The 19,835-nt window shown below is 36.3% G+C and overlaps 2 protein-coding genes across 2 annotated transcripts; both read right to left on the reverse strand.

Moving 5' to 3' along the window:
• Positions 1–3,700: 3,700 nt before the first annotated feature.
• Positions 3,701–5,329, reverse strand: LOC133874358 (UPF0481 protein At3g47200-like). Its single transcript, XM_062312255.1, has one exon. The coding sequence runs from the start codon at positions 5,203–5,205 to the stop codon at positions 3,853–3,855; it is 1,353 nt and encodes a 450-aa protein (XP_062168239.1). The 5' UTR covers positions 5,206–5,329; the 3' UTR covers positions 3,701–3,852.
• Positions 5,330–9,317: 3,988 nt separating this feature from the next.
• On the reverse strand, positions 9,318–11,404 carry LOC133873474 (UPF0481 protein At3g47200-like). The gene has a single exon (XM_062311174.1). The coding sequence runs from the start codon at positions 10,888–10,890 to the stop codon at positions 9,550–9,552; it is 1,341 nt and encodes a 446-aa protein (XP_062167158.1). The 5' UTR covers positions 10,891–11,404; the 3' UTR covers positions 9,318–9,549.
• Between the last annotated feature and the right edge of the window lie 8,431 nt (positions 11,405–19,835).

Consider the following 19,835-nt stretch of genomic DNA (forward strand, 5'->3'; position numbering starts at 1 on the left):
AAGGAAGGCCTGTGAAAAGAGACAAGTGCTTGACTATTCAAAGTTCAAATGCCGCACATATAATATCACCAAGTCTCACTTGCTAACATTAAAGACTTGGTCTTTGAGCTTAATTACGCGTTATGGTGGGAAGTTTTGACTTTGTCTTTTTTCTTTTCATTGACGTTGTCTAGTTGGCGAGGGCTAGGTGATCTTTTTTTCTTTTTCTTTTTTTTTTTAATGAATAAGTGAGAGCAATATTATTTCAAACAAACATCAAAAGTACAAACATTAACGGTCCACCAAACAGACAGAAACAACACCGGCCATGCACAAGAGCAAAACAAAACTCTGTGGGCTGTGGCTACAAACACCAAGCAAACAACACACCGGAATCAAACCAGTAAAGACAAATCAATGTTCCAAATATAGCAAATGCATGTTACATTCTCCTCATTCTTCTTGAAATTTCCTTTGCCTGAAATTCTAGACTGAAACTCCCAGAATATACTTCAAAGAATCTACTCCTCTGTTTTTGGTCTACCATGATGATGCTTAATTAATCTCATTTCTAGCTATCCATATATTGTATAAAGTGGAACTCAAAACCATCCTACAAAGCACACTCATCATTTTCTTCGATTTCCACTTTCAGGGCATAGCCTGCGTTTAAAGGCTTCATTCCTACGGTGGTACAAGGGATGAGGCCAAGGATTAGTCTAATAATCCTGGTTGGGCTTCTGTGTGCGCTCGGAAGGCTATCACTGTGTGTGGGACAGCATCGAACGATTAATTAATATTTCAACACCAATAAAAATAAAAATCCAAATTTAAATTATTAAAATTTGATTTAGCAAACTAAAATAGAAATAGAAAATTCTAGAATATATAAAACATTGTTAAGGTCTAAAACATAACTAGATTTTTAAATTAATCTAAAGGTCCTAACAACATCGATCCAACTATAAACGCATCTTATTTTTTGAATAGAGTACGCATTTTTTACTTTTGAGAGTTGACAACGTGAATTTTTGAACTAAAATCAATCCAACATATTTGGGAGATTCAACAAAAAAAGATTCATAACACTATATATATATGAGATTATCTTTATTGAGTTCTTTTGATATCCCGGCAATCTTTCTTAATATGCCTCTTTTTTTCTTGCAGAAAAAAAAATAGATTTCCTTTTGCCACTATGTTTTATTAACACATTGTTCTCATTCTTTAACTGTTGGGCATGATTGTCTATTTTGGTCTTTCCCTCAACAGGAGTAACCATATGAGCACCCTTTGATTTGTCATATTTCAGTCTCGATCTCCTTCTGTTGGTCGATACACATGACCAAAAGTTTATTTACTAACCATTTATTCTTATGTGATATAAAATATTTTTAAAGTACCATATTCAGAATGAAGAGAATTCAAATATGAAATGGACTAATAATGACTCAAAATCTCAGACTTTAGGAACTTAATATGACCTAACATGTCCTTCATTTCGATAATGGGCTCACACACTTTTGGAGCTATCAAATGTTTTGCTTGAAATCTTTTCATTAGAATGTTGGTAAAAGCTTTTTTATTATAATGCTACGAAATAACTTAATTATAAATTAAGTAATTTTAATTTAAATAGTAAATTCTCACCTTCCAGTGGGTAGAGGTTGAATCCCGCATGAATTTACATAACTTTGTCAATAATACTAGTAAATTTAAACACTAACAAATAGAGTTTTTCATATCTGTGGGCCTAGCTAGGAAATTTTATTTTTGATACCAAATTTTCATCTTATTCTAATTAAATCTTAAAAATCATAACCTCAAGTCAAGTCGTTAAATTTATGAATTAATTACAATATAGATGTTAGTTATCTTCATAAAGTTGTAAGAAATTACTTTTATATGATCATCATCATAAATTAGAGAATGTTGTGGCTACTCCTAAAATGCTTTAACAATCACAACTTCAACAAGTTACAGTATGTTGTGGTCTTGGTCTATATGATTCCAGAGAATTGGCAACTTCTTGACAAATCAAAGTTCAACACGAAAAACTTATAATCAAATTTTCAACACATAGGACTATTCGTACATCATATGTTTAGAATAACTTGGACTTTTGATATTCTGGCTGCATGTCTGATGGGAAAATCCTTTAATTAATCAACAGAAAATAAAAAAGAACTCCTTTTGTGTAAGAGAGAATATCATAGGTACTATAGAACTCCTTTAGGGGGTAAAGAGATTAATACGCGTTGTTTGATTAAATCCCCCTCCCTTATCTTCAATTAATCAAATCTCTTAAATAGTCAAAGGAATTACAAACGTAATACCATTCTAATTAAGCACATCTCTTGTGCCGGAAGGTGATGCGCTCTAAATAATAATTATTATTAAGTAAAGTGGATGATGCTGGAGTAGATATAGGCAAGTACTAGATGATGAAGTTAGAGACGTGTTTAGAATGGTATCAATTTGGCAAATAATTCACATTAAAAGGCCACAAAGGAAAACTCTATATATTGCTCATGATTTACCTAAAGCGGCAGTTAAACATATCATAGATCAAGCTTAGACGGAAGACTTTCCTTCTTGTATTTCTAATATTGTTTTGTTAGAGCAAACTGCTCTATTTTCTTTAAAAAAAAAAAAAAAAACAATTCTTGTTCTAACATCAAACAACTAATTCCAGCTCAACTAATAATCGATCTCAATCTTATAATAGTAAGTCCTGATCATATAAGCAAACTAAGTAATCATAATGAACTACGCTTGAATTAATATCGTGACCTAAATCTTACTTTTCACTTTTTCTAGTAGTCTGACGAATTCAATCATATTTTCATACTCCAAATATTTGCCGAATTTATTCAATAAAATTCAACTAATTTCTCAAAACATATAATATTAAAATATGCAACATATATCTTTATAGAATTTGATTGGGTTGATCGAATCCAATAAACCATTCCTTTGTCAAAAAAAAAAAAAAGCTGAATTGTACGGATTTCAAATATTTAGACTCAAAATTGAACAACTATTATGATGAACTACTACGTACGCTAATCTAAATAAACACAAATTGATTGGCTTAACTCAGATATATATTCTGATACTCGATCAATAACCATACTGCACCTGGCCTCTATCTGTGTCACGATAGGTTCACAAATGAAAGTGCTAATTAACACAAATTTTCTTTATCTAAATCTTTTCATATTCCTAATTTTAATCAAGCAAAGAAAAAGGTGGCTTCATGTTGTGAAATAAAAGAGAGGTCGACTCCCACGGGCATTTACTTTTTCTTTGTTGGATGAATATGACACATTACTTGCCCCCGTTTGATACGGCAATTTGTCCAACACGCTAAAAGATATTATTTGAATTTTTTAAAAGACCTATTCCCATTTAATTTAGATATTCTAATTTTTTTTTTTTTTAAAAAAAATAAAATAAAAAATCTTCCCCATTTGAAATAGAGAGAATTAATATAATCTGTTCCACAGGATATTTAGGCCACGTTGGTGCTTCTACGATTAAATATTTTCCAACCAAACAAACCTACATGCAATTGAATGTGTGGTCCTTGGTACTTATGATGATTGTAGGATGGGCCCTTTTTTTTTTTTACAACGAACGAAATCTTTTTACTTTGAACGTCCCAGAACTTTTGGAAATAACGAAAATATCATTGAGGAATTAATAAATCACATTTGCATCCACAAATTTGCAATATTAATTTCTTATACATTTACATTAGAAGAACGAAGAACTCACAACTCAGAACTCCTTGAACTTTACACTCTTAAAACTACTACCAAACAATGTATATTGTTTATTGTGTTTAGGGGAGGCGGAAAGGGAGAGGGTTTAGGATTTAGATTTCGCATAAGCCTTGATGGTGTAGAAGGTCTGCAAAAACGAGAGCACTAAAAGCACGAAGGCAGCCATTGCCGAAATGAACGACCACGGCGTGTCAAAATACGTATACTTAAAGCTCGCCCACTGTACATGCCAGCTATTCCGGTAATATTCGTTTACGTCATTGAACAGCTTGGACAAATAACAGCGATTAAGATCAAACGCCACGTCCTTTCCCAAATTGTTGATGAAGCGAGCAAGCTCGGCGTCGTTGCCAAAGTAATTCTCAATGATGTTGGAGTCGCAGAGGTACTCGACGTCCTTGGCCGTGTTCACAAGGCAATCCAAGAAAGTAGTGTAAGTAGTAACGTGCTTGGAGCAGCTATTGTGGCACTGCTCGAACGCCACACAGTTCAGTAAGAAAGAGCTCATGAAATCGTCGATGGTTATGCTGGGCATCTCAATCACACCGTGCCTGAATTTCACCGCTAAGAAGCTATCTTCCTTGCCCTGATTGAGCTCGATCCCGGCACGGCGAAGCTTCGAGACGCAGTGAATAATATGGGTGGATGTGTTGACCGTGTGTGGTGGCGGCGATTTTTCTCCCTTTGGGATAAAACTCAACCGAACCAAGTCAAGCAAATGCAAGCCTTTTAGATCGTGGAACGTCTCTATGACTGGGTCGGGTCTTTGCATCATGTTGTTGAAGAATCGCATAGCGAGCAAGGACAGGGACGGACCGGACTCCTCGTCGGGCGTTTTGGAAGTTTCAAATAACCGTTCAAGAATAGAGAACGGGATCTGATTCTCTAGCCGGAGAAAGTCCCTGTAAAAAAATGTTAATATCCACGACATAGTCACGAGAGGATCTTCGGGATCGAACAGATTCGGAATCTCAACCTTGCGAAACAATTCTAGTAAGAAACAACCATCAAGAACCATCATTTCGAGGAACTCATCGGTGCCGAGGTGGATGGTTTCTGAATAAGACTCTCTGGCATCCTTTTCCAGTGAGTGTATGCTTTTCAAGTAGTCCTCTAAGATTATACCTTTGGCTTCCTTCGTCCTGGAGAGCAAGGAACGGAGGTACCGCCACTTGTGCTCCTCCATCATTTGGAGGTTAGGCTGGCCGCGATGGTAGGGTCCGATGGAGACTATGCGGGGCTGGTACGACTTGCCGTTGATTTCGATTAGGTTATGGGGGACTCTGAAGATGCAACAAGTGCTTCTACCGGCGGCTATGCTTAGTAATTGTGGGTTGGTCTCGGAGATCCTCTTTTCCATCTGGGCTAGGCGCTCCTTGTCGACCTCCCAAATCGTGACGGCGTGACTGGCTTCTTGATCTACTGAGTTGCTTCCCATCGTAGATTTTGGAGTACGTTCAATTCTGGGCTAGGGTGCGGATCGGAGTTGAAGCTGGTTAATGGCGCAGGGAAGTCTTAGCAGGACATAGGAAGGCTTCCAACCAATTTCTCATTGTGTCACATGCATCATGAGTATTAATTAATGAAACGGTACGGTAAGAGCACTCATAATAATTTGTGTCAATTTTTGTACAAAATAATTAACCAAAACTCATTTTTACTGACTTTAAGATCAATTGATTTCGACTTTATTCTCGATCTTTTGAATATAAATTTAATGAATGCATAATCTTTTAAATAAGTATTAGTTTAATACACTGAATTTAAACTTTATATACGTGATTTACGTCACATTTTATTCATTTTAAAGGCTGATTAATTAGAAGCACTTGTATGTTGGATTACAAACATGCACGTCCCTCATGGGCTAAGGATTTAATTGGCCGGTATTTGAGATTCAACAGGTACCTCTTTTCAATTTTTAATTTAATGATTCAGAATATTAGGCCAATAACCATTAATTCTTTAACTGATTTATCCTGGAAAAAAGTAACGTCACTTGTAATTGAATTTTGTAATATAGAATTAAGCTAGCCATTGCCCATGTAGACTAGTAAAAATTTCGAGTTGCTTGTAATTATGTTAAAATATATGTCTCCGATTAAGTTGACTAATCGTCTCTAAGATATTTTAGAATGTCGGACCATGCCTGGAGCTGCACGTACTCTTATTTTTTTTTTCTTATCTTCTTTTCTAAGCAAGATGGAGATCGATCACCCATAAGTCCAAATGGTTGTAGTTGGATTAGCACGGCATGATGAAAGCCATATATAGTATAATGGCGACAAAAACAAAGAGACGTCTATGACGTTGATTTTCAGCAAATTGTTGTGCTTAAATTGTTGATAATTTAGATATTATATGTACAAAAAAGTTTATATGAATTAAACTCATTTATCTGAATAAGTGGTTGAACAATTTAAAATTTATTAAAAAAATAAAAGGGTTTTATTTAAGCTCTTTTACACTGTATTGTTTAAATTGCAAACAATTTTAATTAACAATGAATTACTGAAAATCCCAATAGATACGGACATCACCATCTTGATGATCGATCAGGCTTTGTTTTGTGGTCCAAACTCCAAAATCACCGGGATTTATACATGTTCTGTGTGGTTAATATTTTTCAAAGTCAGTGAAATATAGCATGCATTTTGAATCATAGAACCCCATCAAATAAATAAGGAAAAAATACGCATATTCCCATCAAACTACCACTCAATTGTCAATGTACCCTATAAACTACCAATTGTGTCAATTGCCCCCCTTAAACTACCAAAAAATGTCAGTGTCCTCCCTATTACCAACAAAAAGACAAAAATAACCCTAAATTTTTTTGATAAGACAAAAACGTCCTTATAAATTTGAAAAATAAAAACTAAAACTAAAAATAAAAACTAAAAAATTATTTTTTTAAAAAAAAAATTAAAAAAAAACGAAATTAAAAAAAAAATGAAAAAGAAAGTTTTTTTTTTAAAAAAAAAAAAACAAACAAACAAACGAAAAAACAACTGAAAAATATAAAAACTTTTTTTAAAAAAAAATGAAAAAGAAAAAGGAAAACCCAGTTTTTTATTAAATTAAAAAAATGAAAAAGAATGATTTTTTTTTTTTTTAAAAAAAAAAAACCAAATGAAAAAATAACTGAAACTTACAAAAATAATTTCTTTTAACAAAAAAAAAAAAACCAGTTTTTAATTTTTTATTATTTTTTTTTTGTATAAATTTTTTTTATTTTATATTTTTTAAATATTTTTTTAGTTTTTATTTTATTTTAATAATTTTTATGAAGGGTATTTTTGTCATTAGGGGGACATTGGCAGTTTTTGGTAATTTAGGTGGGGACATTGACACAATTGATAGTTTGTGAGGGACATTGACAATGAAGTAGTAGTTTGAGAGGATTATGTGTACTTTTCCCAATAAATAATTAGACCATGGAAAGCAAAACAAAATTGTTAGAATAGAAATTAAATTATTAAACTAATTAATTAAATATTAAAATCCCATCCTATCAACTTCAGTGTAAGTTAACATAATATCAGATCGATTAGAGATTATGAGTTTGAACCTATCTTTGTTATTCACCTCCCAGAGAAGTTTGAACCTCTCTTCATTGCTTTCCTTCTTTTCCTTTGATCAAATCATTTATAGACCTTAAAAATTCCCAACCCCTATTATCAATGAAAAATGATATAAATACATCTTCTAAATATTTCATTTTCAAAATTCACCATTAGATTTATTGGACCCACATTGGGTCTCAAAAATTTAATGATGAATTTGAAATTTGGTTATATAGAGATATGTCGAACAGTAGGAAATGTATGTGTATCAATATATACATCAAATCTTTTTAAGTCTCTAAGCTCAATACATCAACCTTGGAAAAATTAAGCAACTGTGACCAAAAAAAAAACTCTCTCCAAACGAAAGCACAACTAAACTTCTAAGAAAAATAAAAAATACTTCTCCTTCCAACTTTCCTGCGTGAGCAACAAAAAACCTATTAGCAGAGGCAATTGTAGCTGAAGCTTTGGTAACTGTCCATACTGTGAAATTTTGTAGGAAGATGACTTTCTTTTTCTTTTTTTTTATATCATTTTAGAAGGAGATGTCTTACAGGTTGTTAATTAATGATTTTATCAATAAAAATAGTTAATTTCTTTAAAACAAAAAACAAAAAGAGAGAAAGAAAAAGGAAAAGAACAAATTAATTAACCTTCATCAATTGGAGAATTCAGGTTCAAGTTTCTTCTCCCCCATGAAAATTTGGTTTTGGTTTGACATGTTAGGCATTGCACTAGCTATCTCGGTCAAGTTCGAATCGACGGCCGCTGTTCAGATGGGCTTTTGGGTGGCTTAATTAATTAGAGCACTAAAAACAAAGCAATTCGTGTACAAATGAGACCTTCAGCGCCAATCACCGTTTCGGCACTGCACAATGAATGGCCTTGCTTGGAGCTAGCGGTCCTCTCAAATAATGATAGGCCCATTATGTCCCCACTGTATGACGGCTAATTAATTTCGATGTCGCAATAACCAGATTTTGTAGTTGCAATTGCAGTTAGTAGTGACTTTGATAGGAAACATCATCAAGCGCTTGCTCACAAATGATGCCTCAATTGATGAAGCTTAAACAACATTGCTAGCAATTCAACTTCTTTATCTTAGACTCAAAACAAAACAAAATTTCTTTATCCCACAAGGGGATGAACTTTGTACGTACTGCTAGTCTATCCATAAAGAGTCCCGGCCAATTTGTTTGCTGATTGGAACTTTGCAAGCATAACTTTTTACAACGTACTTTCTTTTCAAAGTGGGAAAGCTTTGAAAAACATTGAAAGCTTCTCATATATAGTGCTAATTTTAGAACACCTGGTTTAATTGTTCAAGTGGGTCGCTTCTCACTTTGTGTTTGGAACCATTCTCAATAGGCTTTCCGTCTAGATTTAATTACAAGTTTTCCATTCGCGCTCTCTCTCTTGAAAAAATTGGAATTAAATCTATACTATTGGAAAAACTACAGGAAATATGCTATATTTTTATTTTACGAGTAATGCAAAAAATTAAATTTTTATCTTATAAATATCCTGCACATAACAATCTTAACCAACCTTTTAATTTTTTGATTTTTTTAAAAAATTTTATATAAAAATTAATTAGAACTAGCGCGTCAAAATTACGAGACAAAAATTTAGATAGCCTTGCACATTACTTGGCCGTGTTTGATACGGCAAATATTTCTCCATCACGCTAAAAGAACAACGAGGCCAGGTTTGTCTGGTTGGATTAATTTGAATGTTAGATGGCCTTGGAACTCTTCTGTAGCATAGAATGTTTGTTAGAAAACCTCTCAAATCAATCGATAATGGTTGCGATTTGATGCAATCGTGGATGCATGCACCAACAAGCCCTATCTCATGCATGCAGGGTCGTTGAATATTTGGTAGTACTTAATATTATAGAATGGGCCATTTTTCTTTTTTAAATGAACAAAATCTTTTTACTTTGAACGTCCCAGAACTTTTTGAAATAACAAAATATCATTCACGAATTAATAAATCACATCTGCATCCACAAATAATTACCATTATATATATATATATATATATATGCTTCAACTGCCTGTTTTACATTATAAGAACTCAGAACTCACAGCAAATTCCGAGAACCTTACACTCTTAAAATCCATGATCCTCTATTCCTCTTAAAGTCTTAATTCTGTCGCCAAAAAAGTTTTTATCGTGTGGAGGGGGGGGGGCAGCCGGAACGGGAGCGTTTAGTGATAATAAGGATAGATGGTGTAGAAGGTCTGCAAAAACGAAAGCACTAAGAGCACAAGCGCAATTTCTGCCGAAATGAACGACCACGGCGTTTTAAAATACGTATACTTGAAGCTGGCATACTGCACATGCCAACTGTTCCCGTGATATTCATGCACGTCATTGAACAATTTCGACAGATAACAAAGATTAATATCAAACGCCACGTCCTTCCCCAAATTGTTGATGAAGCGCGCAACTTCGGCCTCAGTGCCAAAGTAGTTCTCAACGATGTTGCGGTCGCAAAGGTACTCCACGTCCTTGGCGGTGTTAACAAGGCAATCTAAGAAAGTAGCGTAAGTTGTAAAGTGCTTAGAGCCGCCGTTGTGGCACTGCTCGAACGCCACACAGTTCACCAAGAAGGAGCTCATGAAGTCGTCGATGGTTATGGTGGGCATATCAATCACACCGCGCCTGAAATTCACCACCAGGAAGCTCTCCGCCTTCCCCGGATTGAGCTTGATCCCCGATCGGCGGAGCTTCGAGACGCAGTGAATAATATGGGTGGGTGTGTTGACTTCGTGTGGTGGCGATTCTTCATCGCGTGGGATAAAACTTGACCGAACCAAGTCCAGCAAATGCAAGCCTTTGAGATCGTGGCACGTCTCTATGATTGGGTCGGGTCTTTGCATTATGTTGTTGAAGAATCGCATAGCGAGCAAGGACAGGGACGGACCGGACTCCTCTTCAGGCATTTTGGAAGTTTCAAACAACCGCTCAAGAACAAAGAACGGGATCTGATTCTCGAGCCGGAGAAAGTCCCTGTAGAAAAAAGGTAATATCCACGCCATAGTCGCGATAGGGTCTTCGGGCTCGAACAGTTTTGTATTGTCAACCTTGCGAAACAATTCAAGTATAAAACAACCATCAAGAACCATCATTTCGAGGAACTCATCTGTGCCGAGGTGGATGTTCTCTGAATAACACTCTCTGGCATCCTTTTCGAGTGGGTGTATGCTTTTCAAGTAGTCCTCTAAGGTTATACCTTTGGCTTCCTTCGTCCTGGAGAGTAAGGAACGGAGGTACCGCCACTTGTGCTCCTCCATCATTTGGAGTTTAGGCTGGCCGCGGTGGTAGGGCCCGATGGAGACTATACGGGGCTGGTACGACCTGCCGTTGATGTCGATTAGGCTCTGGGGGACTCTGAAGATGCAACAAGTGCTTCTACCGGCGGCTATGCTGAGTAATTGTGGGGTTGTGTCGGAGATCCTCTTTTCCATCTGGGCTAGGCGCTCCTTGTTGACCTCCCAAATTGTGACGACGTGACTGGCTTCTCCTTCTACAGAGTTGGTTCCCATCGGTAGATTTTGGAGTTGTAGACTAACATGGGCGTGGAGTTGAAGCTGGTTTACGACCCTGTGTAATGGAAGTTTTAGGAGGGCATAGGAAGGAGTATGGGGGGTATCGATGAAAATTCAGGTTCAGAAGTTTCTTCTCCCCAATGAAAATTTGGTTTTGGCTGAAATGTTAGGCATGCAGGACCCGGCCTGGTGATCGAAGGACAGCTGATCAAGTGCTAATATAGTATAATATTGTGATTAGTGGTGTAGAAAGTTCTTCCTTTTATATATATATATATATTATTTAAAGATGGTACTATGTATCCGATTACGTACAAGCTAGAATTAAGGGGTTACGATATAGTAGGGGGATGACGAGCAAGAATCGGAAGAGAGGCAATTGAGTTCCTTTTGTACGGGTGGGAGTCGGCGTAGGGGAGGAGTATTCAGACAAAATAGAAGTGATGGTGGCTATGAGGCAAAGGGGGGTGGCATTGAGGGAAGAGACGACTGAGTTTCTTCAGAAAAGTGGATGGTGGCCTGTACAACCCTAGGATAATGAAGTGGGTAAAGAAGGGAGACAATCTCTAAGATTATTCCCAGTTGACATCTAAAGGTTTTTGTTTTTTTTTTTTTTTTTTAGATACATCAAAAGGTTTTTTTAAAACCTTAAAAATTATACTATCTTTCTCTTTCCTATCCAAAAACATACCACAGTAAATTTCATATTTCCCAATTTCATTTACATAATTTTTTTTCTTTGTTTACAAAATATTTTTTTTTAAAAAAAAAAAAAAAAAACTATTACAAAGTGATGTGCCACAACATAGTTTTTTTTTTTTTTTTTTTTTTAAAAAAAAAAAAAAGTTAAATACCTTACACTCTTGTAGTTTAAAAATTTTATTTTTTGTCCTCTTAATTTTTATTTTTTTTTATAGGTGATATCTATACTATGAAAAAAATATAAAAATTATACTTTTGTTATTTTTTTTCGTTTAAAATTTACTAATTTTTACGCCAACAACACATATTATTAAAAATGCAACATTTGGCCTATATTAAAAAGAACGAAAATCTGGGGCAGGTTTTTTTTTTTTTTTTTAATAAATAATATTTTGAACTTTCATTGATCAAGATCAAATACGTAGAACATTTTAATTTGTTCTAACATGACAGAATGTCAGTATAATAGATACAACGTAGAATAACCTTTCTCCAGATTTCATCAATGACATGCTGTACCGCCTCCTTTGCCAAATTATGGGCTGCAAAATTACCGTCTTGTTAAACATGGCCAATTTGCCAGCTGGACAGCAAGTCAAGTACTCCTCAGATGTCTTCAACTATTTGCCAAAATCTGTTCTAGCTCCGCCATGCGTATCTCATTGCATTGACCACCTATAAGGCATCGCCTTCTAAAAAGATGTCACAGGCCTACTTGTATTAGTTGTATACAAAATTCCGCTGCAAGAGCTCCCATGGGTTCTGCTACCACAAATTCTTTGGTAAGCTCTTTTATGAAACTTTGAGCTGCAATAACACAACTCTCACTGTCCCAAACAAGAATGCAAACTCCAATCTGCCATTTGAGTTGTCAATGGCCACAACCTAGTTTGCTTTGTGAACATCCTCTGGTTGGGCCTTCCATATAACGGCGGAAGTACTTGCCTCTATTGGGGGTGTTTGGCAAACATTTCCAACTCCCTCTCTATTTTTTTTACTTCTCCCAAAAAAAGTCAATCCAAAACATTTTATCTCTTTTCACTTTTTATATTATATCAATAATTTTTTATTACTATTTAAATAAAATAAAATAAAAAACATTACAAAATAAAAATTTTTCACTTTTTCTATAAAACAAGTCCAAACTTTTATATACTTTATATCATATCAATCACTTTTTACTACTATTCAAACTTTTTACTACAAAAATTTCACAATCACAAATGTTTGCCAAACACACCCATGTCTCTTGTTCTATGTCTTATGCATGAGACTTTTGGAATTCGTCAATGGAAATATTAGCATCTAGGATTTGTTTATTCATGCCGTTAAAAAATTAGTTAATTAAACTGAATTTCTCTGGAACTAAATCTTTTTGGCCCAGACAATGGGTCTATTTAAATTGAAAGAACACTCATGTTTGGTTGTGAACAATTTAAATCGAAAGAACACTCATTTAATTTACAACCGTTGCTTGGCATCAATTTAATTCACAGTTGTTGAACATTTAATTCCTAGCCGTTGCCAAACGTTTTCACTGTCATTGAAGTAATTTAATTCGAAGTAGTTCATTACATTTAATTCCTAATTCACAGTCGTTGCAGCAATAGTTCATAACATTTAATTCCTTGTTCACAGTCGTTGAAGCAATTTAATTCGAAGTAGTTCATAGCATTTAATTCCTAGCATTGGTGATGACTACTCGCTACAATCTTGCAAGACACTAGTTCTATTCACTTTTGGATTGGCTAGTCAGTGTGATATCTGGTCTTGCTTGTAGATGCTAGTGGCTATTTAGATAATATTGATAGATGATTCTGATGATGGTGGAGATTTAGTCACGAAAGCAGGGCCGCAAGCAATTTAATTGGTGGAACCATAATTTAATGCAAAATTTTGAAATTGTTCCAGCAAAAATTAATTGAGTTCTATCTATCATCCAAAATTTAAATTAGCCAATAAATGGTCATTAAATAATTGTATGAATATAAAAACAAAGACATGGAGGATTGGAAAAGAGTTAGTTGGGAGTTGGTTGGGAGAGTAAAATAACAAAAAGTATGAAAGAGAGAAAAAAAAAAAAAAAAAAGAATAAAATAAGAGTAAGAAAAGAGTATTTAATTGATATAAGGAAAGATAAGGGAATCTATTGTGAAGTGTTTTTTTATAGGGAATCAAAAAGTGGTTTGATTCTCTAAAGTTACCTTAAATCAGGAAAAATAGTTGGGTGACTGTTACTAGTGCTCTAACATTATTAAAGAATCGTAGAGCAAGCAAGGACAGGGACGGTTCGTTAGGCCTCTTAGAAATATTAAATAACTCTTGCAGATCAAAAACATGGATCTGATTCTGAAGGACGATCAAGTCCACGTACAAAACTCTTGGGGTCCTCCTCCAGTCCTATTCCTTTAATCGGGAGTTGGGCAGGACTGGCGGGGCGGCAATGTTCCAGTCAAGCTGCAAATGATTCTAAGACCATTAACCATTTCTCATTTGATTTATGTACCACCAAACACAAAATTCTCACATGCCTCTTCCTTTAATCGGGAGTTGGGCAGGACTGGTGCGGCAGCAATGTTCTAGTCAAGCTGCAAATGCTTAATTGAAGAAAGAAGAGTGAATTAGGAAGGGAGAAAATAATAAATAATTTCGGCATTTTACGGTGTTTGATAGGGGCAAAAATAATGGTCAACGAAAATCATTTTCGATTTGACCGTAAAAGCTTCTTTAATTTTCAGAAAACGATTTACGATTTTTAAAATCGTAAATCGTTTTTCGAAATTAAACTTTTCGTCTTTACACACACGTTCAATATCCGATCGTCAGAATTTAGCAATTGTCGGTCGTCGGAATCCAGTCGGCGCAGGAGCCCGACAACATCCGGTCGCCGAAATCCGGCCACCGGTGGACCAAATTCCGGCCGGAATCCCGCCGGCTCTGACCAAAACGGTCGGGATCCGGCTACTGATCCAGTCGGATCTGGCCAAAACGGCCGATATCTAGTCAGATCGAGACGGATCCAGCTACTGATCCGGCCGAATCTGGCCAAAACGGCCCGAATCCGGCCGGATATGACCGAATCCGGAAGATTCTGGCCAGATCTAGCCAAAATGGCCGAGATCCGGCCGGATATGACCGGATCCGACAATTGATTCGGCCGGATCTGGTCAAACTTTATCGCCGGAATCCGGCAACGGCGACCGGACGTTGCGGGATTCCGGCAACATTTGCGAAACTCTGGTTTTTGCGTTTCGTAATTTTTTTGTGCGAACCAAACACAGAAAAATATTTTCAAGGAAATCATTTTTTCTGAAAATGATTTCGTCGAAATTATTTTACGACGGAAATCATTTTACGTCGAAATAAACGGAATATTAATAGAAAAAGAAAATCCAATCCTTATTTGAAAAGGAGAATTAAAATACACGTGCATAAAATAGAAATCCTAATCCTTGTTTAAAAAGAAGAACTAAAACACACGTAGATAAAATAAATCAATCATACAGTCAATCTGCTCCAGCATCAGGTTGCACATAAGCGACGATGGCGTAGATAGAACAGTAGAAGGTCTATTTTTTGGGATGTACATAGCCGATGATGGTGTAGTAGGTCTGCGCCGACGTAAGTACTAAGAGCAAAAAGGCACCAAACACCGAGATGAACCCCCAGCGCGTGTTACAATATCTTCGCCTGAAGCTCTCACAGTTTTCATAGAAGTTATTCCGATAATGCTTGTCCACAGCATTGAACAACTTGGACAAATAAAAGTGACGATTATCAACGGCCACGTCCCTGCTCAAACTATTGATGAAGCGTGCAACGTCTTTGTCGTCGTCCACTAGGTGATTGTCAATAATGTTGTGCTCGCGAAGGTATTGGACGTCGGAGGAGGTGTTCACAAGGCAGTTCAAGAAAATGGCGTAAGCCGTGACGTGCTTGGGGCAGCTCTTGTGGCACTGCTCGAACGCCACACAGTTCAGCAAGAAAGATTTCATGAAGTCGTCAATGGTTAAGCTGGGCATCTTTAACACACCGCCCTTGAATTTTACAGCCAAGAAGCTCTCCGCCTTGCCCGGTCGTCGGACACTAATCCCTGAACGGCGGAGCTTCAAGATGCAGGGAATAGATTGGATCTGTGTGTCGTTCTGTTTCTGTTTGTCTTTGTCTTTCTTTGGCGGCATTTGATCGTATTGGATTAAACTAGATCGTAGCAAGTCCAGCAAATGCAAAGGCGGATTCTTGGGATTGCCGCACCTCTCTAGGACTTCGTCTGGTCTGCACATAACATTGTTAAAGAATCGTAAAGCAAGTAAGGACAAGGACGGATCGTCAGGCCTCTTAGAAATGTCAAATAACTCTTGCAGAACAAAAAAAGGGATCTGATTCTGAAGGACGATCAAGTCCACGTAGAAAGACGGTAATCTCCACTTCAGGTGTGCGAGAGGTTCGTCGGCCTCGAGCAGTCCCGGATCCTGAAACTTGTAAAACAATTCTAATATAAAAGAAGCATTAAGAACCATCATTTCGAGGAACTCATAGGAGCTGAGATTGATCTGTTTAGAATAACACTCCCTTGCTTCTGTTTCACGCGGGCGTACTCTATTGAAGCAGTGCTCTAAGCTCACATCTTTGAATCGGTTCCTGGACTGAAGGGAGCCGAGGGAACAATGCTTGAAGTCACTGTAAATATCAGCCAAGTAATTGTAGTGGTAGGGCCCGATGGAGAGGGTGCTGGGCCTGTATATGGAGCTGCCGTTGTTGTCTTCGAACCTCGAGGGGACTTCGTAGATGCATCAACGGCTCATGGCGCCGGCATTGCTTCGGAACCCCTTGGTGCATCTCTCGATTTCCTCTTTTATGTTGGCGATGTCGCTGGCGAACTGTTCCGTGTTGACCTCCGGAAAACGGCAACGTGGTTGCCTTCTTGTACAAATCTGCTTCCCATGGTGGATTTTGGCGTTTTAGAGTAGTACTATGGGGCGGATGTAAGGGACGGGGAGCAGGGGCGCCGGCCCTGCATCTTAAAGTACACATATTCTCCTCAAACTATCGTTCAATTGTCAATGTACTTCGTAAACTACCAATTGTGTCAATTGCCCCCCTCAAACTACCAAAAAATGTTAATGTACCCTCTAATACCAACAAAAAGACAAAAATAACCCTAAATATTTTTGAATAAGACAAAAATGTCTTTATAAATTTGAAAAAAAAAAAACTAAAACTAAAATATTATTTTCTAAAAAACAAATTAAATAAATTAAATAAAAAACGAAAAAAAAAAAAACGAAAAAGAAAGTTTTTTTTTTAAAAAAAAAAACAAAACAAACAAAAAAATAACTGAAAAATATAAAAACAATTTTTTTTTTAAAAAAAAAAACCAAACGAAAAAGAAAAAGGAAAAACCAGTTTTTTTATTAAATTAAAAAAAAAACGATTTTTTTTTTAAAAAAAAAAAACCAAACGAAAAAATAACTGAAACTTACAAAAATAATTTTTTTCAACAAAAAAAAAGGAAAAAAAAAAAACAGTTTTTAATTTTTAATTTTTTTTTGTATAAATTTTTGTTATTTTATATTTTTTAAAATATTTTTTTATTTTTTATTTTATTTTAATAATTTTATGAAGGATATTTTTGTCATTAAGGGGACATTGACAGTTTTTTGTAGTTTAGGGGGAGACATTGACACAATTGATAGTTTAGGGGGACATTGACAATGATGTGGTAGTTTGAGGGGGTTATGTGTACTTTTCTCTTTTCTTTTAAAAACAATTATGTCTAATTTAAGTTCATCGGCACTCTTGCCCCTACAAATTTAAGCTCAATCAACATGCCTAACCCTTTAAAAAATTAAGTTGCCTTTAAATTTGAGCTGATCAATACTCACAAATCAAACACAAGTTACCCAAATATTCAACCAAATTTTTTTACCTAGTTACAATCGTATAATATTTTAATTTTTACACCAATATATATGAAGACCAAAGCAAACAATGAAAGTTATGAAACAAACCTAAACCTTTCCATACTTCTTTTTGTAAGCTTTTGCTGCTACCGCTGGGCTGAAATTGAAAGAAAATCACTCTAGAAATTGGTTCTTCCGCAGCCCCGCTATTCTTCTTTGTCTGTTGGTATCGCCGATATGTTGTATTGTGCAGCCTGTGCAAACTGTGGTGACGCCTGACTGGTGAATTAAGTCTTGAGTTTATGGAGCTCGAGACACGAAGTAAAAAGTAATGAAGTCATATTGATGCTGTCATGCATAGAGAGTCATGCTATATTTCTTTTTTGAGAAGATGCTGCATTGTTGTGCTTATAAGTCACCTTCTGTCTTTTTTATTAGTCAATTTGTCAGATGTGTCATTGACTTATTGTGTCAATTATAAAAACATTAAAATTTTTTTTTTTTTTTTTTAACACGACTACCCATATCCCACACACATCATACATCAATTTTTTTTATTTTTTTTTTCTTTTTGTAAGATTACAATTTACAAATATGTTTAAGGATCTGTTTGCCAACAGAGTTGAATCAGAATTCTTTTTTATTCTTCTCTACTTTTTTCAAAAATAAATTATATTTCATTTAACTTTTTCAAATTTTATCTTACAAAGTCAAACTTCGAAACTCGCGCAATGAATTAAAATTCAATTCTATTTTCAAAAAAATTCAATGAGTAGTTAATGTGTAGTTATTTATGTTTGATTACATATGTATAATTTTATTTTTATTATTATTATTTTTTATGTGTCGCCGTGCCTGTGTGTTGTAGATGTAAAGATGTATTGACTATTTGAGTCCACTTGTGATGTGTCATGAATTTAGATCCTTGGTCGTTGACGAAGAATGTGTGATAAACTTTTGGATGTTCTCTAATAAATAAGTGAAGAAATTATAATTATTTCTTGATTGTTATTAGCTCGCATCATGATTAGTAGGATTGCAAATTTCAAGGACGAAATTTTTCTAAGAGAGGTGGGATGTAATACCTGGAAAATATCATACCTAGGTTAATAATGCGCAGGTAATAATATTTACATGTGTGTAAACATGGGTATAAGATTTACTTATTGTTAATTATAGAGTAAATAGAGGTGTACATATATATAGAAATCAGATAAGTAAAAATATTACTAACCAAAGTCGATCGACCGACTTTGGAAGCGAAGTTGGTCGATCGAATATTAAATCGATCAAGCGACTTAATAATAGCGGGTATGTAATATCCCAATTTTTATAATAATAATATATAGTATATGTATATATACAACTTAGTAAGTAAGTAACTTACTCAATAAGTAAAAAAAAAAAAAAAAAAGTTCACAACTTGCACGGCAAGTTGTTTCCTCTTTTAGTTATTTTCTTCTCTTTCTTTTCTCATCATCTCCTTTTAGTTCTTTCTTCTTCTTTCTTCCTTCCTCTTCTGTTCTTCTTGTCGCCCGAAACAGAGACACAGAGAGATTGAGAGAATGAGCATGAAAGGGAGATCGATAGACTGAGGGGGGAGAGAGAGAGAGACAGGGAGCGTGAGATAGGGGGAGATTGTGAGATCGGGAGAGAGGGGTTTCGTGGATCCGTGTGTGGGTGACCCGACGGGGCGGTTCGTGGACCCGTGAGCCCAGGAGCTCCGATCCTCCATGATCGATGGCTGGGATTGAAATCCGGCGATGGAGGAGCTCCGATCGTGAAGTTCGTGCGACCCGCGACCTGCCAAACCCGCAACCCGATCCTCTGAAGCCGTGAACCATTGAACCCGAGTGAGACCCGGTTCTCCATGGCGGTTTTTCGGCGATGTCCGGTGGTTCCAGCAGTGGTTTCCGGCGAGTTGTGACCTGTGTGCAGCAACCCAGACGATGACCCGAAGCCCCTGAACCAGAACCCGACCTGTCAGACCCGAGAGGAAGACCCGATTTCCAGTGGGTCTGATAGAGGCGAGACAGAGAGGGAGAGCCGGAGGAGATCCGACCGTTGAAGGATCCTCTGGTGAAGCTGCAGTGGCCGACCCTCTAGGAACCGTTTTCCGGCGAGACAAGTCGATTCCGGTGGAGCCCAGGCCGATTTTCGGCCGATCGTGGAGGACCCGAGTGGCCGTGAAACCCGAACGACCCATCAAACCTGAAGAAGACCCGATCGATGGTGGTCAAGGCCGGCGATTTCTGGTGTCCTGGGAAGCGATTTTCGGCAGTTTGGAGGTGCGATTCCGGCGACTGGGCTGAGGATCATTCCTTTGACAAGTTCTTT

Source organism: Alnus glutinosa, chromosome 7, assembly GCF_958979055.1.
Source record: "Alnus glutinosa chromosome 7, dhAlnGlut1.1, whole genome shotgun sequence".
Classification (NCBI taxonomy): domain Eukaryota; kingdom Viridiplantae; phylum Streptophyta; class Magnoliopsida; order Fagales; family Betulaceae; genus Alnus; species Alnus glutinosa.

Excerpts from the sequence above, each read along its gene's own strand:
- LOC133874358 (XM_062312255.1), bottom strand. The coding sequence starts at position 5,205 with ATGGGAAGCAACTCAGTAGATCAAGAAGCCAGTCACGCCGTCACGATT.
- LOC133873474 (XM_062311174.1), bottom strand. The coding sequence starts at position 10,890 with ATGGGAACCAACTCTGTAGAAGGAGAAGCCAGTCACGTCGTCACAATT.